This window comes from the organism of the source record quoted next, unplaced genomic scaffold (assembly GCF_019419815.1).
Source record: "Pyrus x bretschneideri cultivar Hongxiangsu unplaced genomic scaffold, Pyrus_bretschneideri_v1 Contig21, whole genome shotgun sequence".
In the NCBI taxonomy this organism is placed as follows: Eukaryota; Viridiplantae; Streptophyta; class Magnoliopsida; order Rosales; family Rosaceae; genus Pyrus; species Pyrus x bretschneideri.
Genome location: NW_025999513.1, coordinates 511,518 through 535,391, shown reverse-complemented (window position 1 = coordinate 535,391; position 23,874 = coordinate 511,518). Strand labels below are relative to the sequence as shown.

Sequence of the window (23,874 nt, the reverse complement as noted above, 5' to 3'; positions counted from 1 at the left end):
GAAAAACCATTTACATGATATTAGGGTTGGGTTGGACTAAAATCACACAATGTCCAACAATAATTTTGTTTAGAACTACATTCATTAGAATTAAATTTAAAAACTCCCGCTTAATTATAAACCAGAGAAATAGAATAACAAACGACGTTGATCCTAGCAAAACAAAATATGAATGAAAAATGAATAGAGGGCAAAGTGGTAATTCAAAAAAAAAGTGATATCAATCGATATATAAAAGGGTAAAGAAACAAAATCATGTTATTCCCTCATATTTTTTAACCCCATCACGTTTATCATGTCTCCATCCCATCTCTCTCTCTCTCTCTCACTGTCAACCTCTTTTCATGTCTACAGAAACCCAACAAGTTGAGGAGAGACTCCAGTCCCACTTATTACCCATTTAACCACTCAATCTCTCTCTCTCTCTCTCTCTCTCTCTCTCTCTCTCTCACTCTGAGTTTGTAGGCCTGGAAGGAACTGAACTGCTCCCCCTTTCTCCAGAAAAAAATTTCTAGCAATCTCTCATAATGTTCCCATAAAACAAAGTAATGAACAAAAGCCACCCCACATCATAATCTCTTTCAAAGGGTTTCTAGTATTGATCAAACAACTATTCAAAAAAAAACCTCGGAAGAGTGGTATATATAGCAGAAAGAAAAAAGCAACAGGTTATATATAATGCATAGCTATAGCTAGCTAGCTAACCCTGCTCCTCTTTTCTCAACCGATCTATCTATATAAAATCCTCATCCTCATTCCTCAACCATATGATTGAAATCCCAGCTCAATTGAGCATCTAGCTAGCTAAGTGATCTACATGTTCTTTGATTTCTTCTAGTTACCCATCCATGGATTCACTTCAAGAATTTGACCCTTCCAACCCATCAAATACTTCAAGCATTAACATCAACATCAACACCACCATCGCTACCAACTCATCCTCATCCTCATCGTCACCATGCTCCACCCTCAGCCGCTATGAGAACCAAAAGCGGCGAGACTGGAACACCTTTGGGCAGTACCTCCGCAACCACAGGCCGCCACTGTCCCTCTCGTGGTGCAGTGGGGCCCACGTGCTTGAGTTTCTCAGGTACCTGGACCAGTTTGGGAAGACCAAGGTGCACATCCAGCTGTGTCCCTTCTTCGGGAACCCTAACCCTCCTGCACCGTGCCCCTGCCCTCTGCGGCAAGCTTGGGGAAGCCTCGACGCCCTCATCGGCCGCCTCAGAGCTGCCTTTGAAGAGCACGGCGGGAAGCCTGAGGCAAACCCTTTTGGGGCTCGGGCTGTGAGGCTTTATCTGCGTGAGGTTCGAGATTCTCAGGCCAAAGCCAGAGGAATTAGCTACGAAAAGAAGAAGCGGAAGCGCCCACCAGAGAGTAGCACCAGTAGTACTAGTAGTACTACTAGTCCCGTTCTTCCAGTTCGAGCAATACTGCCCCCTGCTCCTCCCAGTGCAAGCTAATAAGTCAGTAAAAAGCTGTTTGGTTTTTAATTCTCTCTATCATACATCCAAATAATTGTCTGTGCCCTAGCTATATTAATGAGCATTATTAATTGTTTTGGCTAATAATAAACTTGATAAAGAACACATTAATTCAAATTAAGAGTAATAGCTGTGATTTGCTACACGCTTATCAAAAGTGGTATGCTCGCTTAACTTAATTCTTCATATAACCAATTACTATATTAATGAGTATTATTAGGGAAGCACATTATTCGCACTGCATAGAAAGATTAATTGTTATTGTGTTTCTTACCAGGCGGAACAACTTATCTACAAGTATCAACAACTGGGTGTATGCTCTTTCGCTCTGCCTCTCTTGTCATGTGATATCACAGATGAGTTTATGTTGTCATCTTTTGCATTTTTAAGTCTATATATCTACACTTATGGTTTTTTGTTCTTCAGAAACATGCTTAATTAGAGTTTCAGATATTGAAAACTTGAATTGATAAGCAAACAGGAGTTGCACTGTTGTAGTATAAGCAAATAAGCAGTTATGCTGGGAGTAATGAATATTATATATATGTACTAGTTCTAGTTGCACGTAGGTGGGGGTTTTCTGTGACTTAGCTAAAATATGTGATAGATATGTACTATAAAAGGTCAATTGGTGAGAAGTAATAGATTTGCAGATCATGTTCTATGTCTCCTTTTGAAAATTTTCATATTTTTAATGCGTGATGGCAAATCATTGAGGAGTATGGTGGGTATGACTTTTCAGGAGGTCGATCCTGTGTCGGATTTGTCTAGCACAATGTATATACAGTCTCTGCTTTACATATAGAGGTCAATATTTCTTCTTTAATTTGTTTCCTCCATTAGATTGGATTGTTAGCTTTTCGATCGTCACTGTGGAAGTTGAAGCGGTAGAGTGGAGAGAGAACAAACTCTTTCAATTACAAATGCAAATATGCAATCGGTGCATGATGAAGTGTCTGGAAGTATAGTTTATGAATGTATTATACTCATTCACAATATATATGCATGTGGGACGATGGGTCTTTGCCAATATGAGCTGTGCTTCATTTATTATGCAAATATCCACAACCCATTTGTCGAATGCGTCATATCACTCCTTGATGTTCGTTACCAAAAGAGGAGAAATACATTAAAGAAGTGAAGTATTATAATCCTTTCATAATCAATCTCAAGCTAGCTAGCTCATTTAAAATATTAAATATCCCATGCATTCAAGTCAATCGAAGGTGTTAATTAGGGCTTGTAACTTTAGATTGAGAAAATTTACCTTGAGGTTTGATTCTCTCCTCTCTCAATATCGTCTGTATAAATAAAAGTAAACTACAGAGAAAAAAGAAAGAAAATAAGTTGCATGAGAGAAGTACAATAAATAAACTAATACTAAGTATTATATTATCAAACCTTATGTCAATTTAAATTTAAACATCTAAGAATATAATAATGAATTGAATTGCATGAGAGTACAATAATACCAAAGTATTTCAAGCCCTATGTTAAGCATTATATATGAGATGGATTTTATTCAAGCATATCTAGGTGATAGTGGAGCTTGGTGATAATCATGTGATGGATGAGATGGACTTATTTAAGTTCACTAGCTTGAACATAGTAACAGAAGCATTTATAAACTTGCACTTGTGTATATATACTGGTTTGATTTAATCTAAGTTCTGCAATATTGAAGTGTTCTCTGCCGCGCCAGACTTTTAATCTGAGTTGTGCATTATGATATGTTTTTTTTTTATATCTGGGAAGTTATTTAGAGTATAGTAAATTGAAGGAAACATAATGGATACAAAATAATGGCAGAATTTTTATATAAGGATATCAAGTGGTACCAAATTTAGGGTTTAGCATATAATTGAAGGCAGACCATAAGGAAGAGACTTATGTGTGATATAGATATTTGCTATGTGGGAGATGATAATTAAGGTAGTGATCAAGAATGCCAAATTAAGGTTTTAGTCCACCACATTAGGGAGATGATAATTGGGTTGAACTCACTCTCTTATTGTCAATTAGTTTTAAGTTGGAAGCTGATATTCTAATAGTCTATTTTTATTTGCACAATTGATGAGCGTTATTGTGGCAGCAAGTTTTCATGATTATTTTCCTAGTTTTACTCTATTTTCGCAACAAGGTTCTATATTTAATTTAGGGTATATAATGTCGTATGAAGGTTAATTTTACTCCTTATGCAGATGTGTGTGAGTGCACATAAGAGAGTAGTTAGGAAGCTTATTTTCAAGAGCTTGTATGATCAACTCTCAGGTTCTTCAATCATATAATTTTGTTTGGAAAATTTCAACTTAGTTATGAGCTATGGTTCTTTCTTAAATATGCATGTAAACGCATGCAAATGGTGACTTTTAGGATTAAGACGTTGTTAAATGAGATCCATACATTAGGGTTTTGTTTATTTTTAGTTTCAACGGAAGTTTGAGTCTTAATTTTCCTCTTTTGTTTGAATAAAGATCAGAGATTGCAAGCATGTCAATCGTACTGTCTATCTATGCTTACTATATCTATATAAAAGTTAGTCTTGGTGAAACTAGATCCCCAAGAAAGCAACCTTGTTGCTAACTTATATTATTCAATAACTATCATCAGGGAACTAGGGATTAGATGAATTACAAGCTAAGCTAGCTACAAGACTTGATCTTCTTTTTTCTTTTACATTTTTATCTTCTTTTTTGGTAACACGGTTTGGCAAAAAACAGAATTTCTCAATGACAAATTCAAAAACTCTGTATCGCTTCTCCTCCTTACATTTCCATTAGTGGACCTTATATATATTAAAAGTGATCTCTAACCTTGTACGGTTGCAACTGTCAACTACAAGCATTGAATTATAGTTTGGCTGGAAATTTTATTTTCATTAGTCTCGTTTGGTATAGAGGATTTGATTGGAATGAAAAAATAACTATTTTCAAGGTATTTTGAAAGAAGAAATAAAAACATTGTGGTCAACTGTAGAGGTAGGAGATGGATTACTCAAAGAGAAAAATTATCCATTCTAATCCTTTAGGATCATAAGGGAGAAATTTCCTTCATATCTAATTCATTTTTAATTCCCTCAAATAAAATCATTCTCCTGCATCATCAGAATACCTTTAATTTGTAAGGCATTCATTCAAATTTAATTCTAAACACCAAATGAGCTATTTTGATATTATCTTGTGTTTGATAGTATTTGGTTAGTTTGTAGTTCGTAGTATAGGACTCAGGAATCATTAAACATGTGCAAATTTTGTGTGCATGAAATGTGTTAGCTAGCTAGGCTGTTAGATAGCTTAAGAGTGATCAATAATATACTTCTAGCTACCTGGATTTTACAAATTTACAATGGAAAAACCATGTAAAGGATATGGGTAATACTAGGGACACTAAATTTGTAGATAAAATTTGCAAATTAAATGATATGTCACCAATAGAAATGAGCATGTTTATCAACGCTTAAGTATTAATCTAATCATCAACTTCCATGTCATTTAGTTTACAAAATTTTGTCTACAAATTTACTCTCCTTAACATTACCCAAAGGATATAGTGACATATTGTTACATATGATGTCCCGGATAGTGACAGTCCATTCGTATCATGCTAGTGTTGGAGAATAGAATTCTACATGGTCATATGACAAGATAATATCCAATTAATATGCAGTTGTTTCCACCCATAATTAACTAAGGTCTTTTGTGATAGAACCCAACACACCTAGTAATACATAATTAAGTTGGGACAATATCAGTGATATTGGTAGTGGACATCGACAGAGCCACCTTAGGCTCAGGGGGCGCATGCCCCCACTTAGTATTTTTGCTGGAAAAAAAAAATGTATATAATGCATATAGCAATTCCACATGATAGAGCATTTTCAATTATGAACTTTTTGAAGAATCGATTGAGAAATCGGATGGGAGATCAATGAATGAACGATAATTTGGTTATTGGTATAGAGAGAGATATTTGATGGTATTGGTAATGAAGTTGTCATGCGATGCTTTCGAAACATGAAAAATGTGTTGACGAATATTGTAATATGTTATATGAAAAACCTTATGGATTAATATATACGTGTTTTGTTTAGTAAATTGTTGAGCTTTGTAATTTGTGACATTCCTTGAGAATGCCCCCACTCATATAGATCTCTGGCTTCGTCCCTAGTAGTGGACCTGCATGAGCCTATAAAGTTTAATATGGTAGCAAAGCAAGCTATTCTTTCGACACGTACGTCCTGGGCCTGATTTACTAGGCTCGAATTTGCCTTATTAAGTTGGGCTTTCGAAAGTTGTGTTAACTCTAATTTAGGAATATTGAATTACTGGACCCTCGCAAAGTTGTGTTGGCCCTAGTCCTTGAATGATGATCAAGTTCTTGAAAAGTTACGTTAGCTCTAATACAATGACTTGGTCTGTTCTCAATGTGGGAATTGGTTTCCTTTGTGACCATGTATATAGCCACTCGAGAAGGGGCATATTGGAGAATAGGATCCCACATCAGTCATATGAGAAAATAATATACAAGTAATATGAAGGAGTTTCCACCCTTAATATTACCGAGACCTTTTGTGATAAAACTCAACCAGTAGTAATATATATAGGAGTTTCCACCCTTAATATTACTAAGACCTTTTGTGATAACACTCAACAAGTAGTACTGGTTTGGTACTGAGGTAATTTTATAAAAAGTGGGTATAAAAAAAAGCTGAGCTCAAAAATGTGTTTGGTAAACACTTAAAAAGGTTTATTTTCACAATTTTGGATGAAAAAAAAGCTGAAAACGTGAAGCAGCAAAAATGAGCTTATTCTCACAACATAGCAGAAGCAGTTTTTTTTTTTCAAAGCACACCAATACCAAACCAGCTCGTAGTAATAGGCCGTTAAGTTGGGACAATATCGGTGATTTTGATGGTAGACATGAATGAACCTATAAATTTGAGTACTACTAAGCTCATCCCTTTATCTTATTTTCCTACCCACATCAAATTAAATATTTTATTGATATATTTTCCCTCTTGCAAAATGACTTTGAAGGACCTAGACAAAGACTTCTAAGTAAGATTAAAATTAAAATGCTAAAAATAAAAATCTTAACATGGTCACTACCACAAACCAACTTTGACTTGCCAACCCATCATGCCCAACCCCCTTTTTCACTCTCTTCCGCAATAGTGTGCCATATAGATTCGAATTTGGTGACTAAAAATATGTACAGTGTAAGACAAGAAGGATAGAGGTAGACATTTTGGGAGTTGTGGTTCTGTAAAATTTCGGATTGGAGTGGGTTCTGGGTGTTGGTGGGCACACTTATACTGTTGCGCAGTGATCGTGCAGGTGGATTTTTAATTTTTTTTGGGGGGATGGGCGGCTGTGATTTCTTTGGGGGATGGTTGTTGCTGAGAATGAGTTCTAGATTAATGGGAGGAGGGATCTTGCATGAACTTATAAGAGGTTAAGTTACTCTTTATATTGTCAATTAATTTTATTGTAGAATTCCAACTTTCTTTAGTTGAGTTGCTGGTTAGACATTGTTTTTACCTTCAAGTTATTTAGGTGGGTGGTAGAAAATTGAGTATTTATCAAATATAGCAAAAAATTAACCCTTAATTTAAAAAATGTCACTTTTTATAAAATCTTTCAAATATATCCAAAATTTCACCCAAATAGACACAAATACCATCAAATTTAACAACCAAATAAATTAAAGACTTTTTAGCCAAAATGATTCGTGACATTGACATAACTCCTTAATGTCGTCCTTAATAATTAATGATAATCAATATTAGTGTTCTTGAATTTGTTCATCGTAAATCATTTTAGTCTTTATTTGAATTTTTCCATCGTGATCATTTTAGTTTTTTCATGAAATATTTGTCAATTACTCTGTTAGTGTGATGATGTGGCATCACGTGGGTTTCACAAATACAATCATATAACGACATGTGGATTAACTTAAAAACTATTTTTATATTTAAAACTAAAAATGATATTAGTATGAAAAAGGCGTTGAAGGCATGATTGAAATTCTGCTACTTCCACTTGTTGTAATCATGGCAACGCTCAATGTCAGTGATGAGGGGGTTGAAGGGGATAAGGTTGTGGTGGTGAAGTGTAGAAGCGAAGGAGAGTTAGATCGGAGCTTGAGGCGATGGTAGCTGAAAAGCCTTTAATTTATTTAATTTTTAAATTTAAAGGTATTTGTGTCTATTTAGGTGAAATTTTGGATATATTAGAAAGTTTTTATAAAAAGTGACATTTTTGAAATTAAGAGTTAATTTTTTGCTACATTTGATAAATAACTCTAGAAATGTGCAAAAAAGAAATTCAAAATATTATGGTTACTTTAGGAATAATGGTGGGGGGGGGGGGGGTGTGAAAATAGTATTTCATTGTTTTTACTTTTAATGGCGGGTGGCAAAATAAGTGGGGTGGGGGAGATAAGAAAGGAAGGTGGGCATAGTAGCACTCATAAAGTTTATCAATATTTTTTTTTTCCAAAAATAGAATTTAAGTTTCTACGCTTAAAAAAAAAACCAATATTAATTATATAATTTTTGTCATAGATATGCCTTTGAGAATCTTTTGGACAATCGAATGCCAATTTTGTATTTTTTTTTTTTTTTTTAAGCTTTACATTCTTTATAGCTCTTAAAAAGAATATTTTTTTGTTGAACTAAGAGAGTGAGTTAAGCCTTATACTTGGCTGGCTAGCCATAATAATGTGGTTCAAATTCGTCTTTGGTGAAAATCAAACCTAAAACCTCTCACTTACAAATAAAAAGGAACACCACTAGGCTTAGTACTCAGTGGCAGGACTGCTTTTAAACTAGCATAAAATATAGGGACATATAGTATTGAAGGGGGTTTCTACGGTACCTTATTTGATACAGGAAACAAAGAACCAAGGAGTCCTCGGGAGACGAGGGATGATAACCTAGGAATTGCTCAACCAGGGAGGGACAGATTCCCTCATGTCTTTACAGAGATAGAACTGAGAATCACTCAACTAGGGGTAACGGAAGCACTCACGTTGCTAATTGTGGATTCACTCGACACGACCAAGCCTAACACTGAAGGAGAAAATCACTCTCTTCTTAGATTAACTTTAATTCACTAACTCTCTTTCTTAAAGATACATTTGGAGACTTTAAATAGGAGATTACAAAGCATTGGTAGAGTAAATATTCAATAGTAGGATAGTTACTAGGCAACTCAATTAAAAGAGAATGGGACAAAGTTTTTGTGAGATGAAAAGTCACTAAAGCATTAAATATATTAGTTCCCCATGCACTGCATCATTATAAAAAATATAAAGTATCAATACCATTTAAGATACACTACGATGGTTTAAATTACAATTCAAAATTATATTGTTATGATAAAATTCAAGTTAATAACCAAAAAAATAACGTGATTATTACTATGACATGGTAGTTACATTGTAGACGTTCTATTACGTTTCAATATAGGTTTTGGTACTTCAACATGATTGAATTATGAAATTAAAGTTTATTATAATATGTAGCAATGACGTAAGGATTTTTTTAGTAGGGAACATTATGACCTTCCACAATGTTACAACATGATGTCAACATACAAGAACTAAGGTAAGGTTACACCATAGTTGTCCAAATTTACACAATTAAACTAAATGACGCTGGTATTACTTTACCTAAGTTGCCTTTCATGGTGTAAATACTAGAATATTACACTATAAGGTAGTATATTATAGTTGGACGTTAACTTATTGCATTACAGTTTAACATTCAAATTAAATAATACCGATAAATTACATAATTATTTATGCATTATCTATGCCATTAATATAGCAATTAAGCTATATTGTTTTCCAACAAAAAAAAAGTAGATAATGTTTTTCTCTTCAAAATAAAGAAATATATTTTAGGGGCCGGGCACCATTCTCCTACTGGGACGAGTAGAAGAAAACTAGGCAAATATGATGAAGCACTTAGAGTCAAATGAGGAACTTTCGTTGAAAGACTTCGATTCATTAGCAAAAGGATATAAAGAGGTCTGAGTTTCAGCATTTTAGCAATCACAGACTACGTTACAAATTATATCCTTGTGTGGTTACAAAATTAGATATGTTATCATGATAAATTTGCACAAGACTTAAGTCTACGGTTTTAGGAATTTACATCATCCTGCCGTTAAGTGGGCAGAAGACTCTGTACACTGTCCAATATATTTTAAGGGCCGGGCACCATTCTCCATCTGTTGCATGTAACCCTTATTTTCTTTTATCAAAAGCTTGTGCTCTTCTGCATCAGCTACAGCTGCTTCTTCAGCTTCGGCTATGGCCACTTCTGCCTCTGAAATTGCTCGAGCAGCAGCTGCAGTAGCCTCTTGTGGGATCACGGCTTTCATTTTTGTTGGTTCTTAACTAAACAAACTAGGCTTTCATAACCCTTTGCCTTCCCTGTGTCCAAAAACAAAAACGCAAACTAGGATTAAGATTGAACTCTCATTCAGGCTCTTATGCTGAACATAACCTACCGAAGTTCTGGCAAACACCTTCAATTGCTGGTGTTAATAGTAAAAGAAAAATAAGGATAACTAGTACTCTTGTTAGAGGGTGTAATGCTTTTTTTTGGCATACATACCTTTGGTAAATCATCAAATTCGATATTGATTTTTGAGAACCTTGATCAGGTCTGCATGAGCATCGTCTTCATCTTCATTCTGGGACCCTACAGCTATTTGCCACATACGTAACATATCTCTAATGGAAGCTAACCCTTGAAAAACAATGTAAGATACTAATACAGCCTCACTTTTGGGTCAATTTATAGTTATGGTGGAGGTACTGGTTTTCAAAACAATGGACTCCATTCTTCGTGTATTTGGTTTTTGATTTCTAACAGGATCCTGTGTGTATGGGTTTTTTCTATTTGGTTGGTCACTGTTTGGTTTCCTTATGCTGATGGATACAATGAACAACGAGAAATGGGGACAAATTAAGGAAAAATATCCAGCTGTTTTTGGTAGCAATATCTAGCAGTTGATTTGGCCTTTAAGAATAAAGTTTAACAACTAAGGACAGAAGTTGAAAATAAGAAAAGGCATAATTAGGATACCGCTCCAATGATGATGTATCAAGAAAAATAAGTGTTAGGTTGACGAACTCAAAAAAATTGAAAATCTATCGCTAAGTTTTAATCGGTTTTGAAATCCATCAAGCTATGCTATTCAATTCCAAGGCCTAAAGCTAATAACAAGCTCATGTCATCCAAATGTTCAAATCAGTGTGATGAGTTGACTTAAAGAGACAAGACTTCATTCATTTTAAGGAGTTCTTAGATTACCTGAAAATACATGGACAATAATTCCTTGAATATTTTGACAGTGATTATTTTTGGTAAACAATCTAATGTTTTCTTAGAAGTATTCATATATCAATCAGGAAGACCTTTTGTGATAAAACTCAACAACTAGTAATATATATATATATATATATATATATATAGGAGTTTCTACCCTTAATATTACTAAGACCTTTTGTGATAAAACTCAACAAATAGTACTGGTTTGGTACTGAGGTAATTTTATAAAAAGTGAGTATAAAAAAAAGCTGAGCTAAAAAATATGTTTGGTAAACACTTAAAAAAAAGCTTATTTTCACAATTTTGGGTGAAAAAAAAAGATGAAAACGTGAAGCAGCAAAAATGAGTTTATTCTCACAACACAGTAGAAGCAGTTTATTTTCAAAGCATAGCAATACCAAATCAGCCTGTAGTAATAGGCCGTTAAGTTGGGACAATATCGGTGATTTTGATGATAGATATGAATGAACCTATAAAGTTGAGTACTACTAAGCTCATCCCTTTATCTTATTTTCCTACCTACATCAAATTAAATATTTTATTGATATATTTGCCCAAAATGACTTTGAAGGACCTAGACAAAGACTTCTAAGTAAGATTAAAATTAAAATGCTAAAAATAAAAACCTTAACATGGTCACTACCACAAACCAACTTTGACTGCCAATCCATCATGCCCAACCCCCTTTTTCTTTCTCTTCCGCAATACGTGCCATATAGATTCGAATTTGGTGACTAAAAATATGTACAGAGTAAGACAAGAAGGATAGAGGTAGACATTTTGGGAGTTGTGGTTCTGGAAAATTTCGGATTGGAGTGGGTTCTGGGTGTTGGTGGGCACACTTATACTGTTGCGCGGTGGTCGTGCAGGTGGATTTTTAATTTTTTTGGGGGGATGGGCGGCTGTGATTTCTTTAGGGGGGATGGTTGTTGTTGAGAATGAGTTCTACATTGATGGGAGGAGGGATTTTGCATGGACTTATAAGAGGTTAAGTTACTCTTCATATTGACAATTGATTTTATTGTAGAACTCCAACTTTCTTTAGTTGTGCTGCTGGTTAGACATTGTTTTTACTTTCAAGTTATTTAGGTGGGTGGCAGAAAATTGAGTATTTATCAAATATAGCAAAAAATTAACCCTTAATTTCAAAAATGTCACTTTCTATAAAATCTTTCAAATATATCTAAAATTTCACCCAAATAGACACAAATACCATCAAATTTAACAACCAAATAAATTAAAGACTTTTTAGCCAAAATGATTCGTAACATTGACATAATTTCTTAATATGGTCCTTAATAATTAATGATAATCAATATTAGTGTTCTTGAATTTGTTTATCGTAAATCATTTTAGTCTTTATTTGAATTTGTCCATGGTGATCATTTTAGTTTTTTCGTGAAAAAATTGTCAATTACTCTGTTAGTGTGATGATGTGGCACCACGTGGGTTTCACAAATACAATCATATACCGACATGTGGATTATCTTTAAAAACTATTTTTATATTTAAAACTAAAAATGATATTTGTATGAAAAAGGTGTTGAAGGCATGGTCAAATTCTGCTACTCCCACCCGTTGTAATCGTGGCAACACTCAATGTCGGTGATGAGGGGGTCAAAGGGGGATAAGGTTGTGGTGGTGAAGTGTAGAAGCGAAGGAGAGTTGGATTGGAGCTTGAGGCGATGGTAGCTAAAAAGCCTTTAATTTATTTAATTTTTAAATTTAAAGGTATTTGTGTCTATTTAAGTGAAATTTTGGATATATTAGAAAGTTTTTATAAAAAGTGACATTTTTGAAATTAAGGGTTAATTTTTTTGCTACATTTGATAAATAACTCCAGAAAATGTGCAAAAAAGAAATTCAAAAGATTAAGGTTACTTAAGGAATAATTGTGGGGGGGGGGGGGTGGTGTGAAAATAGTATTTCATTGTTTTTACTTTTAATGGCGGGTGGTGGGGAGATAAGAAAGGAAGGTGGGCATAGTAGCACTCATAAAGTTTATCAATAATTTTTTTTCCCTAAAAATAGAATTTAAGTTTCTACGCTGAAAACAAACAACAATATTAATTATATAATTGGCAAAATTAGTGGGATGGGGAGATAAGAAAGGAAGGTGGGCATAGTAGCACTCATAAAGTTTATCATGTTGTAAAATCGACGGTGTGTGTGCAGTGGAATAAATAAAATAAGACACAAAATTTACGAGGTTCCTCTACAGTCAGTGTGACTGGAGTACGTCCTCGGGCAGCAGTGATGCTTTCATTATAATTTGGAATAATAGGAGTACAAAGATAACTCTATGTATTCTCTCCTCTACTCTTCCTCTCTTTCTTTTTTTTCTGCTCTCTATATTCAAAGCATACAGAGTGCTCTATTTATAGAGCAACTCCAATCACACATCTTTGACAATATAACTTCCTTTATCTCCCAAGTCAAGATTAACTGCACGGGCATTGAAAATCCACCCAAAGTCTGCAGTTTCAATGTGGGCATTCAATACCCACTAGACTTTTCAACACTCCCCCTTGGATGCCCACATATCAACATGAGTTGCCTCGTTAAGATCTTGATCTATTTTTGGATGCTCCCCCTTGATGAGTATCTCCCCCAGATTTCAAATTATTTAGGCTGATCATTGATCCTGCTGCTTTAGTCTTTTAGCGGTGATAGTTGCCGAATGAGGTGTTTCACTTGTTGTTAACTTTCCACAGACTTATTCTTGAACTGGGTTGGAGGGCCTTTCTGCTAAACTTCCTCCAAAGGTCTGAATTTACCTATTTTATCTGGAGCTGAATTTGATTCAAGGATGGTGGACACTTGATCTTGAATCGGACTTGTGATTTCTTCAAAGGCCGTCTAGACTTGATCTTGAATGAAATTGGATCATGAGGAGCTTCATGTGACAAGTGATCTTAGGCTTTGTCGGGGATGAACTGACATGTGTTTGTTGTGGTTGTCTCCACATGCTTCAATGTATCATTTTCACTTGCCTTACTTGCTCCCCTTGCAGAAGTGGTATTTTCCTTATGCAGGTTTGACATCTTCTCTTGTAGTATTTGTCCTCTGATACAGGAGTGGAATGCAAACCTTGCATTTGAATGGACCATCACTTCTTGGTGGCAGCGAAAGTTTGAGTGGAGGTTCCGACATATTGCTTTCTCTGTCCTTGTCTTGGCAGGTAAGAACAAGGACAAAGGAAAGGACAGGGAGATTGCATGATATGAGATACTCTTGCTCTGGTGTGACTTGTTTGTAGAGATATTCTCAGAGAGGAAGAAAACTGAGTATTTCGAGATACTTTGTGAAAGATGCATTCTCGGAGATGAGGAAGAGTTAGATATTTTTCAGTTCTGCCTTGCCGTGGAGGACAAAGGTTGACATATATATTGATTTTCCAATAGCAGGTAGTAAAGTTGTGCCTTTACTCTTGTCAGCAACTGTGGTGTAATTAGAACAGTAAGATTCACGCGTTTTCAACTTTATCAGAAATCTTTGACAAAGTTGCACGTGATATCCAAGAGCTGAGATTGCGTCTGAGAAATGTTGACAGACGTCATGCAGGGAAATCCAGCTTTTGAGATTCGAAAATCGGTGTCTCTTCGATTTTTGAATAAGTGGTCCTGTTGCCCCTCCTTTTATAGAGATATCAATTTTGTTCAGAAACACTCAGAAAATTGTTGCCTGCAGAAATTTCCCTTTCTTGCACTTCTGAGATTTTATCTGACTTCCTTCATCATTTCTGAAAATGGCTTGCCCATCTAACATTTGCTTAGATTTGAGTCTCAGGATTGATACAGACGAGCAGCGTCAGGATAACATATGGCGCCCGTCCTTCTCAACTTCTAATGGTCCTCTTACGGTTGGGGACTTTGTGATGAAGAATAACATAACTGCTACAGTGGTAGCCAGGAATCTTCTCACTCCAAAGGACAACAGAATCCTTTCAAACCGGTCTGATGAGGCGGCCGTTCAAGACTCATTGGCTCTCAGTGTTTAATGTGCGGGCTCTGTATCCAATATGGGTCAGCGTCTACTTGCTCGAACTCACCAAGTTGAATCATTAATGGCTGAGGTGGCAAGTCTTAGACAAGAGATTAGAGGGCTCAAGCATGAGAATAGAGTGTTACACATGCTTGCAAATAATTACTCTACGAGCATGAAAAGAAAGCTCGACCAGCTACTAGAATCCGAAGGTCGGACTCAAAATGACAATCGGGGGTTCGAGTCTTTATTCCAAAGACATCCATTGTCTTAGCTGTCTGGAGTTCCACCAAGTATTGAGACTCCAAATAATCAACTTCTGGTGTCTTCCCCTTCTGGGGTACTTCCGAGTACTGAGGCTTCACATGAGTAACCTTTGTGAAGGTTTCTTTCTGTTTGTTTGTTTTAACTCATGTGTATGTAATTTCTCGGAGATATTAATATATAAGCTTTATTTCATTTAGTGTATTGTGTTAAATACAATAAAGCATATATTTCACTAAGATGTGGTACTTATGGACCAAATAGCAATTTATCTTTACCCTCGCGAAGATAAATGATCATTCTTAGTGTCTAAATCATTTGAGTATTCAACTCATAATCTTCAACCCATACGATTCTTTAATGTCATAAACATCGTGGATAAGATTCGTGTTGACATATTGTTCGATTCTGCAGTTCGAGACAATATTTCTCTCAACACTTTATAATCTTTCTTGACTCTTCAGGAGTCCCAATTTAATATTATCAACTCTTGCAAGAGATTTTAGTATGTTGCAACAATACCATAATGAAAGTGCTTATTAAGGCAATTTATACCATCCATTGGTATTGAGTACATATTTTATGCTTTATCTTTCCGGGGCTTAAGCAATTTAAATTCTTCAGGGATTTTCTACACTTCATGACACATTTTCCTTTAGAATTTATATAGAGCAATTCGCTTCCATGTATATTTGAGGGATTTACTCATGGAAATATGATGTGGGCGACTTATAACCCTTCGTATATAATTCTCCATTCATATGAACTTTTTTACAACCTTGTGTCATATCATGTGAATGTATTTCATGGTATTACAAATGCCCATATGTAACCTTCTAGGTTCAACATCTTTTGGCTATTTGTATTGTATCCAAGTATATAGGTCTATTTTTCCACGTTCTTACAAAATTGTAATGGAATTGCCTTTCTCCATTTTGGCCCATAATTTTGTTGATGGAAAAAGAACGGGACTCAATATCACCACAGCTCATTGATGAATTTAGTAGCTACTTGTAAAAACCAAAATTATCATTGGTTATCATCAATTTGTGATCCCATATTCTCATGTACATGCGCATGCATAAAAGCTTTTCATTTCTTTTGGGATATCCATTGCCTCTTCAAGGGCATTACACTATCTCTTCCAGGATAGTTATAATTTAGAGAATGCGGATCATAACCTCCTCTTGAGCGTTATAGAGCTTGGATTTTAATCTCCACTTCCGGGAGTTAAGTCATTGGAACCTATATATCTATCATGCTTCATGCATGAGACATCAATATTCCCATGTCCGCGGAGTGACCTTTTCGGGACAAGTATCCTTGCAACAACTGTTATGCGTCTGGCATGTGACAGTTATGCAATAGTTCAGTAGTGCCATATTCTTCTTCTTTCGAAGGACTGAACCTTTTGAGTCTGAGGATCTGCCACGCTTCAGGCGTGTAACAGATAAATCATTTGCTGCCATATTATTTTGTCCAACAGAGACATTAATTCTTGTGGGCACATTTGCAGCAAGCATATGTGATTTTATCACTTTCGTTGCATCATTAAATGCATCTGGCATTTGATTTGCATATCGTTGCATCATTCAATTATTCTCACTTTGCTTGTATATTGATTGCTTCATGAATCAAAATACGACAAATTCTCTTCATTCTTCTGGAACGGTTTTTTCTCATCATTCTTCTGGAATGAAGTTATTTTCTCCCCCTAACGGCGGGAAAATTGTCTTATTAAAATGACAGTCCGCAAACCACGCGGTAAATATATCCCCAGTCAAGGGTTTTAAATATTGAATGATAGATGATGTTTAACATCAATGCCTAATCCGCAATGATGCTTCATTTCAGTATGTTGTGGAAGTGCAATAGGCACATAGATAACACAACCAAAAACTCGTAAATGTACAATTTTTGGCTGGTTTCCAAACACGAGTTGTACTGAGAAGTATTGATGGTTGTCAACAAGTCTCAACCAAATCAATAATGCATCATGTAAAATGACATGTACCCATGTAAAAACGGGCAATTTTATTTTCGTGAGCAGAGCGCGGGTAATCTATTTCATCCGCTTAATAAATGCTTCTGCTAAACCATTTTTGAGTATGGACATAAGGAACTTCTGGTCCTTATTTAATAGTCTTACAGACCGAGACTCTTATGGCTTTTATTGCAATTAAGTTGAGGCACTGCGGCACTTCAAACTTAAGGTAATTATCAAAGAACTTCATGTCCTGATCTTTTTGTTTGATGAAACTTCAGGTCCAATCATTTTTATATGATGAGGATCAAGAAACTGCAGGTTCTGATCTGATCAAGGAACTTCGGGTCCAGTATGTACTCATAGTAATAAAAAGAAGTACAATAAATAAATTAAAGCAATAGACAGTAATTCCAGCAATAATGAATAAATTGCATTTAAGTAAATAAAGCTTGTGACAAGGGCTTTAATTCAGCACCATTCACATAAATCAAAACTTAAAGCAGTAGGCGGTAAAACCGTCCATGATAAATAAATTGCTTTAAAGTAAATAGAACTTGTGAAAGGGTTTTAAACCAACACCAATTCACATAAATAACAAGAAGTATCATACCTCCTTTTATTTATTATTTTTCTTTCTTTTTTGTCAGTACTTATTCAAACTTTACTTTTCTTATTTCTGTAGCATGGTGCCATGCACCAACAGAAACCATTTATATCATTTTGACTAAATGGTGTCATGCACTATTCAAATCATTATATATATATATATATATATATATATATATATATATTTTTCTTATGTTGCAGTCAACATCCCTTTTTTTTTCTTCTTCACATGTGCCTTGTCATTCTATCAATCCCCATTTTCTATCATTCCTTCTCTGTCTCTGCCAGTCTCGAAACGCAGGGCCAGCTGGGTAGTTATGGAGGTTGCCCAAATTCAATTCAATCCAAAAAAGACTATTAGAGACTGGCGTTATTCTTGCATGACCCAGGGAACATGTCATTGTTAAGCAAGAACCTCCTTACAGAGACATAGATGACAGTGGGGTTGACGGAGGCACAAGAGAGGGAGGCATGTGTGGATTCATTCTTGCCATCACTATCTCAAACAACCAAGTATTCATGGGAGTTCTCAAGATTCGTTGAAAACAACGTGATCTGGGTTTCCAAGTCTGATGAGATTCTTCTAGATCTCTGGAAACCAGTTGTCAAGTACGAGTTTTCTCATCTCGTGACGACTTCAGGTCGTAAATTTCAATTCTCACCGGAATTCGGTGGGGCGCTTCTGGCGCAGTGGGAGAGACGAAAAATGGACATATCTTTTATTCTGTGAGATTTTAGATGATGGAGGTGAGAGGTGGATAGTGCTTCATCGGATTTATGGCGTTGTGCTTTCCACTGACATAAGAGCTTCTCGTGCTGATAACGTGTTGTAAAATCGACGGTGTGTGTGCAGTGGAATAAATAAAATAAGACACAAAATTTACGAGGTTCCTCTACAGTTAGTGTGACTGGAGTACGTCCTCGGGCAGCAGTGATGCTTTCATTATAATTTGGAATAATAGGAGTACAAAGATAACTCCATGTATTCTCTCCTCTACTCTTCCTCTCTTTCTTTTTTTTTCTGCTCTCTATATTCAAAGCATACGGAGTGCTCTATTTATAGAGCAACTCCAATCACACATTTTTGACAATATAACTTCCTTTATCTCCCAAGTCAAGATTAACTGCACGGGCATTGAAAATCCACCCAAAGTCTGCAGTTTCAATGTGGGCATTCAATACCCACTAGACTTTTCAACATATCAATAATTTTTTTTCCCTAAAAATAGAATTTAAGTTTCTACGCTGAAAACAAACAACAATATTAATTATATAATATTTGTCAAAGATATGCCTTTGAGAATCTTTTGGACAATCGAATGCCAATTTTGTTTGTTTTTTTTTTTTTTAAGCTTTACGTTCTTTATAGCTCTTAAAAAGGAATATTTTTTTGTTGAACTAAGAGAGTGAGTTAAGCCTTATACTGGGCTGCCTAGCCATAATAATGTGATTCAAATTCGTCTTTGGTGAAAATCAAACCTAAAACCTCTTACTTACAAATAAAAATGAACACCACTAGGCCTAGTACTAAGTGGCAGGACTGCTTTTAAACTAGCATAAAATATAGGGACATATAATATTGAAGGGGGTTTCTACGGTACCTTATTTGGTCATGAAAAAAAGAACCAAGGAGTCTCAGGAGACGAGGGATGATAACCTGGGAATTGCTCAACCAGGGAGGGACGGATTCCCTCATGTCTTTATGGAGATAGAACTGAGAATCACTCAACCAGGGGTAACGGAAACACTCACGTTGCTAATTGTGGATTCACGCGACACAACCAAGCCTAACACTGAAGGAGAAAATCACTCTCTTCTTAGATTAACTTTAATTCACTAACTCTCTTTCTTAAAGATACATTTGGAGACTTTAAATAGGGAGATTACAAAGCATTAGTAGAGTAAATATTTAGAGTCAAATGAGGAACTTTCATTGAAAGACTTCGATTCACTAGCAAAAGGATATAAAGAGGATTCTTCTGAGTTTCAGCATTTTAGCAATCACAGACTACGTTACAAATTATATCCTTGTGTGGTTACAAAATTAGAAATGTTATCATGATAAATTTGCACAAGACTTAAGTCTACGGTTTTAGGAATTTACATCATCCTGCCGTTAAGTGGGCAAAAGACTCTGTACACTGTCCAATATATTTTAGGGGCCGGGCACCATTCTCCATCTGTTGCATGTAACCCTTATTTTCTTTTATCAAAAGCTTGTGCTCTTCTGCATCAGCTGCAGCTGCTTCTTCAGCTTCGGCTATGGCCACTTCTGCCTGTGAAATTGCTCGAGCAGCAGCTGCAGTAGCCTCTTGTGGGATCACGGCTTTCATTTTTGTTGGTTCTTAGCTAAACAAACTAGGCTTTCAAAACCCTCTGCCTTCCCTGTGTCCGAAAACAAAAACGCAAACTAGGATTAAGATTGAACTCTCATTCAGGCTCTTATGCTGAACATAACCTACCGAAGTTCTGGCAACCACCTTCAATTCCTGGTGTTAATAGTAAAAGAAAAATAAGGATAACTAGTACTCTTGTTAGAGGGTGTAATGGTTTTTTTTGGCATACATACCTTTGGTAAACCATCAAATTCGATATTGATTTTTGAGAACCTTGATCAGGTCTGCATGAGCATCGTCTTCATCTTCATTCTGGGACCCTACAGCTATTTGCCACATACGTAACATATCTCTAATGGAAGCTAACCCTTGAAAAACAATGTAAGATAATAATACAGCCTCACTTTTGGGTCAATTTATAGTTATGGTGGAGGTACTGGTTTTCAAAACAATGGACTCCATTCTTCGTGTATTTGGTTTTTGATTTCTAACAGGATCCTGTGTGTATGGGTTTTTTCTATTTGGTTGGTCACTGTTTGGTTTCCTTATGCTGATGGATACAATGAACAACGAGAAATGGGGACAAATTAAGGAAAAATATCCAGCTGTTTTTGGTAGCAATATCTAGCAGTTGATTTGGCCTTTAAGAATAAAGTTTAACAACTAAGGACAGAAGTTGAAAATAAGAAAAGGCATAATTAGGATACCGCTCAAATGATGATGTATCAAGAAAAAAATGTGTTAGGTTGACGAACTCAAAAAAATTGAAAGTATATCGCTAAGTTTTAATCGGTTTTGAAATCCATCAAGCTATGCTATTCAATTCCAAGGCCTAAAGCTAATAACAAGCTCATGTCATCCAAATGTTCAAATCAGTGTGATGAGCTGACTTAAAGAGACAAGACTTCATTCATTTTAAGGAGTTCGTAGATTACCTGAAAATACACGGACAATAATTCCTTGAATATTTTGACAGTGATTATTTTTGGTAAACAATCTAATGTTTTCTTAGAAGTATTCATATATCAATCAGGAAGATGCTGATAAAGAAGGAGAGGTATCTGTATCTGCATTCTGTGAAGCTACTCGTCTAAACTTAGCCAATCTTTTTCTTCAAAATGTGGCTTGGATAACATCATTATGCACCGTATCATGACTTCAAAGATAAAATCTTTCATTCATCTTTCATCATGTGCCACGACCAGTATGATAGCGATGTTGATTACCTATTTGAAGCAAAATTAGTAGTTATTTTGATCCAAAAGTTCAGAACTTGTATGTTTATGATTATGATAGTTTAATCTAACAGACTTGCCAAATAGTGAAGTGGCTCTATGATATGACAAGCCAAGAAATAGAAATTTGCGATCTTATGTATATGTTAGATGCAAATCATAGGTTTAACTTTAACTTTTAACTTGATGCTACATATGGAACTAGTCGTGAAGGAGCAGTTTGATGTGAAAAAGGAGATGCTGTGCATGCACTACTATATATTTATTATCAGGAATCTACAGAACAGGATGAATACCATCGTCACCCTTATATCTGTGTTCATAGTCAAAAATATATTACATTTTGAGAGAGAGAGAGAGAGAGAGAGAGAGAGAGAGCGAAACCGAAGACTCACCACAACACTCATTGAAGGCCTATCCTCTTGCTTATACTGGACACACCACATAGCTACATTTACCATTCTCTCTGCCTTCTCTTTATCTTTCTCCTCTATTCCACAAACTACCATCAGCTCTCCTAATTCTCCGGGTTCAAACTTCTTCCATACCCACCTCGGGAACCAGTCTCGGCTATCTTCGACTTTGATATCAAGATTCCTTCTCCTGCCTATAATCTCAAACAATAGCATTCCAAAGCTGTACACATCACATTTGTGTGTTATTGGGAACTGCTGCCAAACTTCTGGGGCAGCATAACCCGGAGTCCCCCTCCCTCCTGTCATGGTTATATGAGTGTTGTCCCTATTACACAGCTTGGCCAAACCGAAATCAGCTACTTTTGGAAAGAACTTTGCATCCAAAAGAATATTTTCAGGCTTTATGTCGTAATGGACAATCCGTTGTTGGCATTCTTCATGCAAGTAAGCGATCCCTCTTGCTGTCCCCACAGCAATCTCATGAAGTTGTTCAAATCCTAAGACCACTGTGTCGCTATGAAATAAGTACTTGTCAAGCGATCCATTTCCCATGTACTCGTAAACAAGTGCTCTGAGGTGTTCCTCAAAGCAGAAACCATAAAGACGGACCAGATTGATGTGATGTATTCTTCCGATTGTACCAACTTCCGCCATAAATTGTTCCTTGATTCTCTTATCCGAACTTCCATGTAGAACCTTCACTGCCACTGGGGTTCCATTGCTAAATATTCCTTTATAAACTGCACCAAAACCTCCTTGGCCTAACAAATTGGTGAAGTTATCAGTCGCAATCCGAAGTTGTTGAGAAGTGAACCTAACGGGCTTTTCTCTTTCCATATCATTTATAAAGTTGTCCATTGTGAGTGCCCGAAAGTCTGGAGTAACGATCTTCTCCGTTGTGAGCGTCCGACAGTCCGGGGAAACGATCTGCACTAACCTCACTTTCTGACTTGTCTCTCTTGCGAGTTTCTGACATTTCTTGCACACTACAACCGCGATAACAATCTTCACTAAGACCACTACTGCAAAATTCAGAACTCATTAGTGACAAAAGAATTATAAACAAAAGTAGTGGATGCAGAAAGGAAAAAGGCAACGGGTAGAGACATAGATCTTTACCCAAGACTACAACAATAGCTACTCCCGCTCCATCATTTGATGATGAGTCTGGTAACTCCTGTAGAATTTAGATGTATATTTGCTTGATTGAACAATTACAAGATGAAACATATATATAGGAAAGAAAAAGAACATAAACCTAATTTTGCCTAACTTGCCTAACTTGCCTAACTTGACTAACCTAACTTGCCTAACTTTGAACAAGAAAATTGACTAGCCTACCATTATTCCAACATGTTTATTTCATGCATTTTTACACAAGGATTCCAACCTAACTTTGTTTGTCTAACACTCCCCCTCAAGTTGGAGAGTGGATGTCAAGAACTCCCAACTTGCGTAACATACCCGAAAACTTTTCTTTCCCAAGAGGTTTGGTAAACAAGTCTGCCAACTGTTGTGCCGTACCCACATGCTTGGTCTCTATTGTGCCATCTACAATCTTATCTCGTATAAAATGACAATCCATCTCAATGTGATGAGTTCGTTCATGAAAAACAGGATTGGCAGCTATATGTAACGCTGCTTGATTATCACAAAATAAAATGGAAGGACCATCCAAAGGAATGTTCAAATCCTTCAACAAAAAACGAAGCCAAACTATCTCGCAACAAGCACCTGCCATGGCCCTATATTCCGCCTCTGCTGAAGAGAGCGAAACGGTTTTCTGTCGTTTCGTCCGCCAAGAAATCAAAGAACCGCCCAAGAATACACAATACCCAGTAGTCGAACGGCGAGTGATAGGGCAACCTGCCCAATCAGAATCACAAAACGCAGTTAACTTGGTCTGGTTGTCAGAACAAAATAATAAACCTTGACCTGGAGTAGCCTTCAAATAACGAACAATACGAAGCGCAGCATCCATATGAGATATCCTTGGCTCGTGCATAAAACGGCTTAGAACATGCACAGAATAAGTGATATCCGGCCGAGTGATAGTGAGATATATTAACCGACCTACTAATCGTCGATACTTTTCAGGATCCTTGAGAAGTTCTCCTTTATCAGATAATTTTGTGTCATCCATAGGAAAAGCAATGGGTCGTGCTCCCAAAAAACCATAGTCCTTGAGAATCTCTAATGCATACTTGCGTTGAGAA

The 23,874-nt window shown here is 36.1% G+C and overlaps 1 protein-coding gene and 2 long non-coding RNA genes across 5 annotated transcripts; 1 reads left to right on the top strand and 2 right to left on the bottom strand.

Annotated features, from left to right (window-relative positions):
* The first annotated feature begins 288 nt into the window (after positions 1-288).
* Positions 289-22,786, top strand: LOC103955808 (protein LIGHT-DEPENDENT SHORT HYPOCOTYLS 4). 3 transcript variants are annotated; one of them, XM_048584424.1, is made up of 3 exons: positions 289-1,466; positions 1,762-1,797; positions 2,328-2,565. In XM_048584424.1, exon 1 carries the CDS (start codon positions 849-851, stop codon positions 1,461-1,463), a length of 615 nt encoding a protein of 204 aa, XP_048440381.1. In that variant the 5' UTR covers positions 289-848; the 3' UTR covers positions 1,464-1,466; positions 1,762-1,797; positions 2,328-2,565. The 3 variants fall into 3 exon arrangements, with proteins under 3 accessions (XP_048440381.1, XP_009365981.1, XP_048440380.1); XM_048584423.1 differs by lacking the exons at positions 1,762-1,797; positions 2,328-2,565 and adding exons at positions 6,727-6,732; positions 21,634-22,786 and having other exon boundaries at positions 446-1,452; XM_009367706.3 differs by lacking the exon at positions 2,328-2,565 and having other exon boundaries at positions 290-1,466; positions 1,762-2,141.
* Positions 9,459-10,907, bottom strand: LOC125477397. Its single transcript, XR_007258487.1, has 2 exons — positions 10,111-10,907; positions 9,459-9,926 (listed from the first exon to the last, which is right to left on the bottom strand). It is a non-coding gene; the product is annotated as an uncharacterized LOC125477397 (long non-coding RNA).
* On the bottom strand, positions 19,605-21,627 carry LOC125477396. The gene is made up of 2 exons (XR_007258486.1): positions 20,241-21,627; positions 19,605-20,056 (listed from the first exon to the last, which is right to left on the bottom strand). It is a non-coding gene; the product is annotated as an uncharacterized LOC125477396 (long non-coding RNA).
* Positions 22,787-23,874: the final 1,088 nt, after the last annotated feature.

What these genes read in the sequence shown, in the direction of transcription:
- LOC103955808 (XM_048584423.1), top strand. Translation starts at nt 849, where the DNA reads ATGGATTCACTTCAAGAATTTGACCCTTCCAACCCATCAAATACTTCA.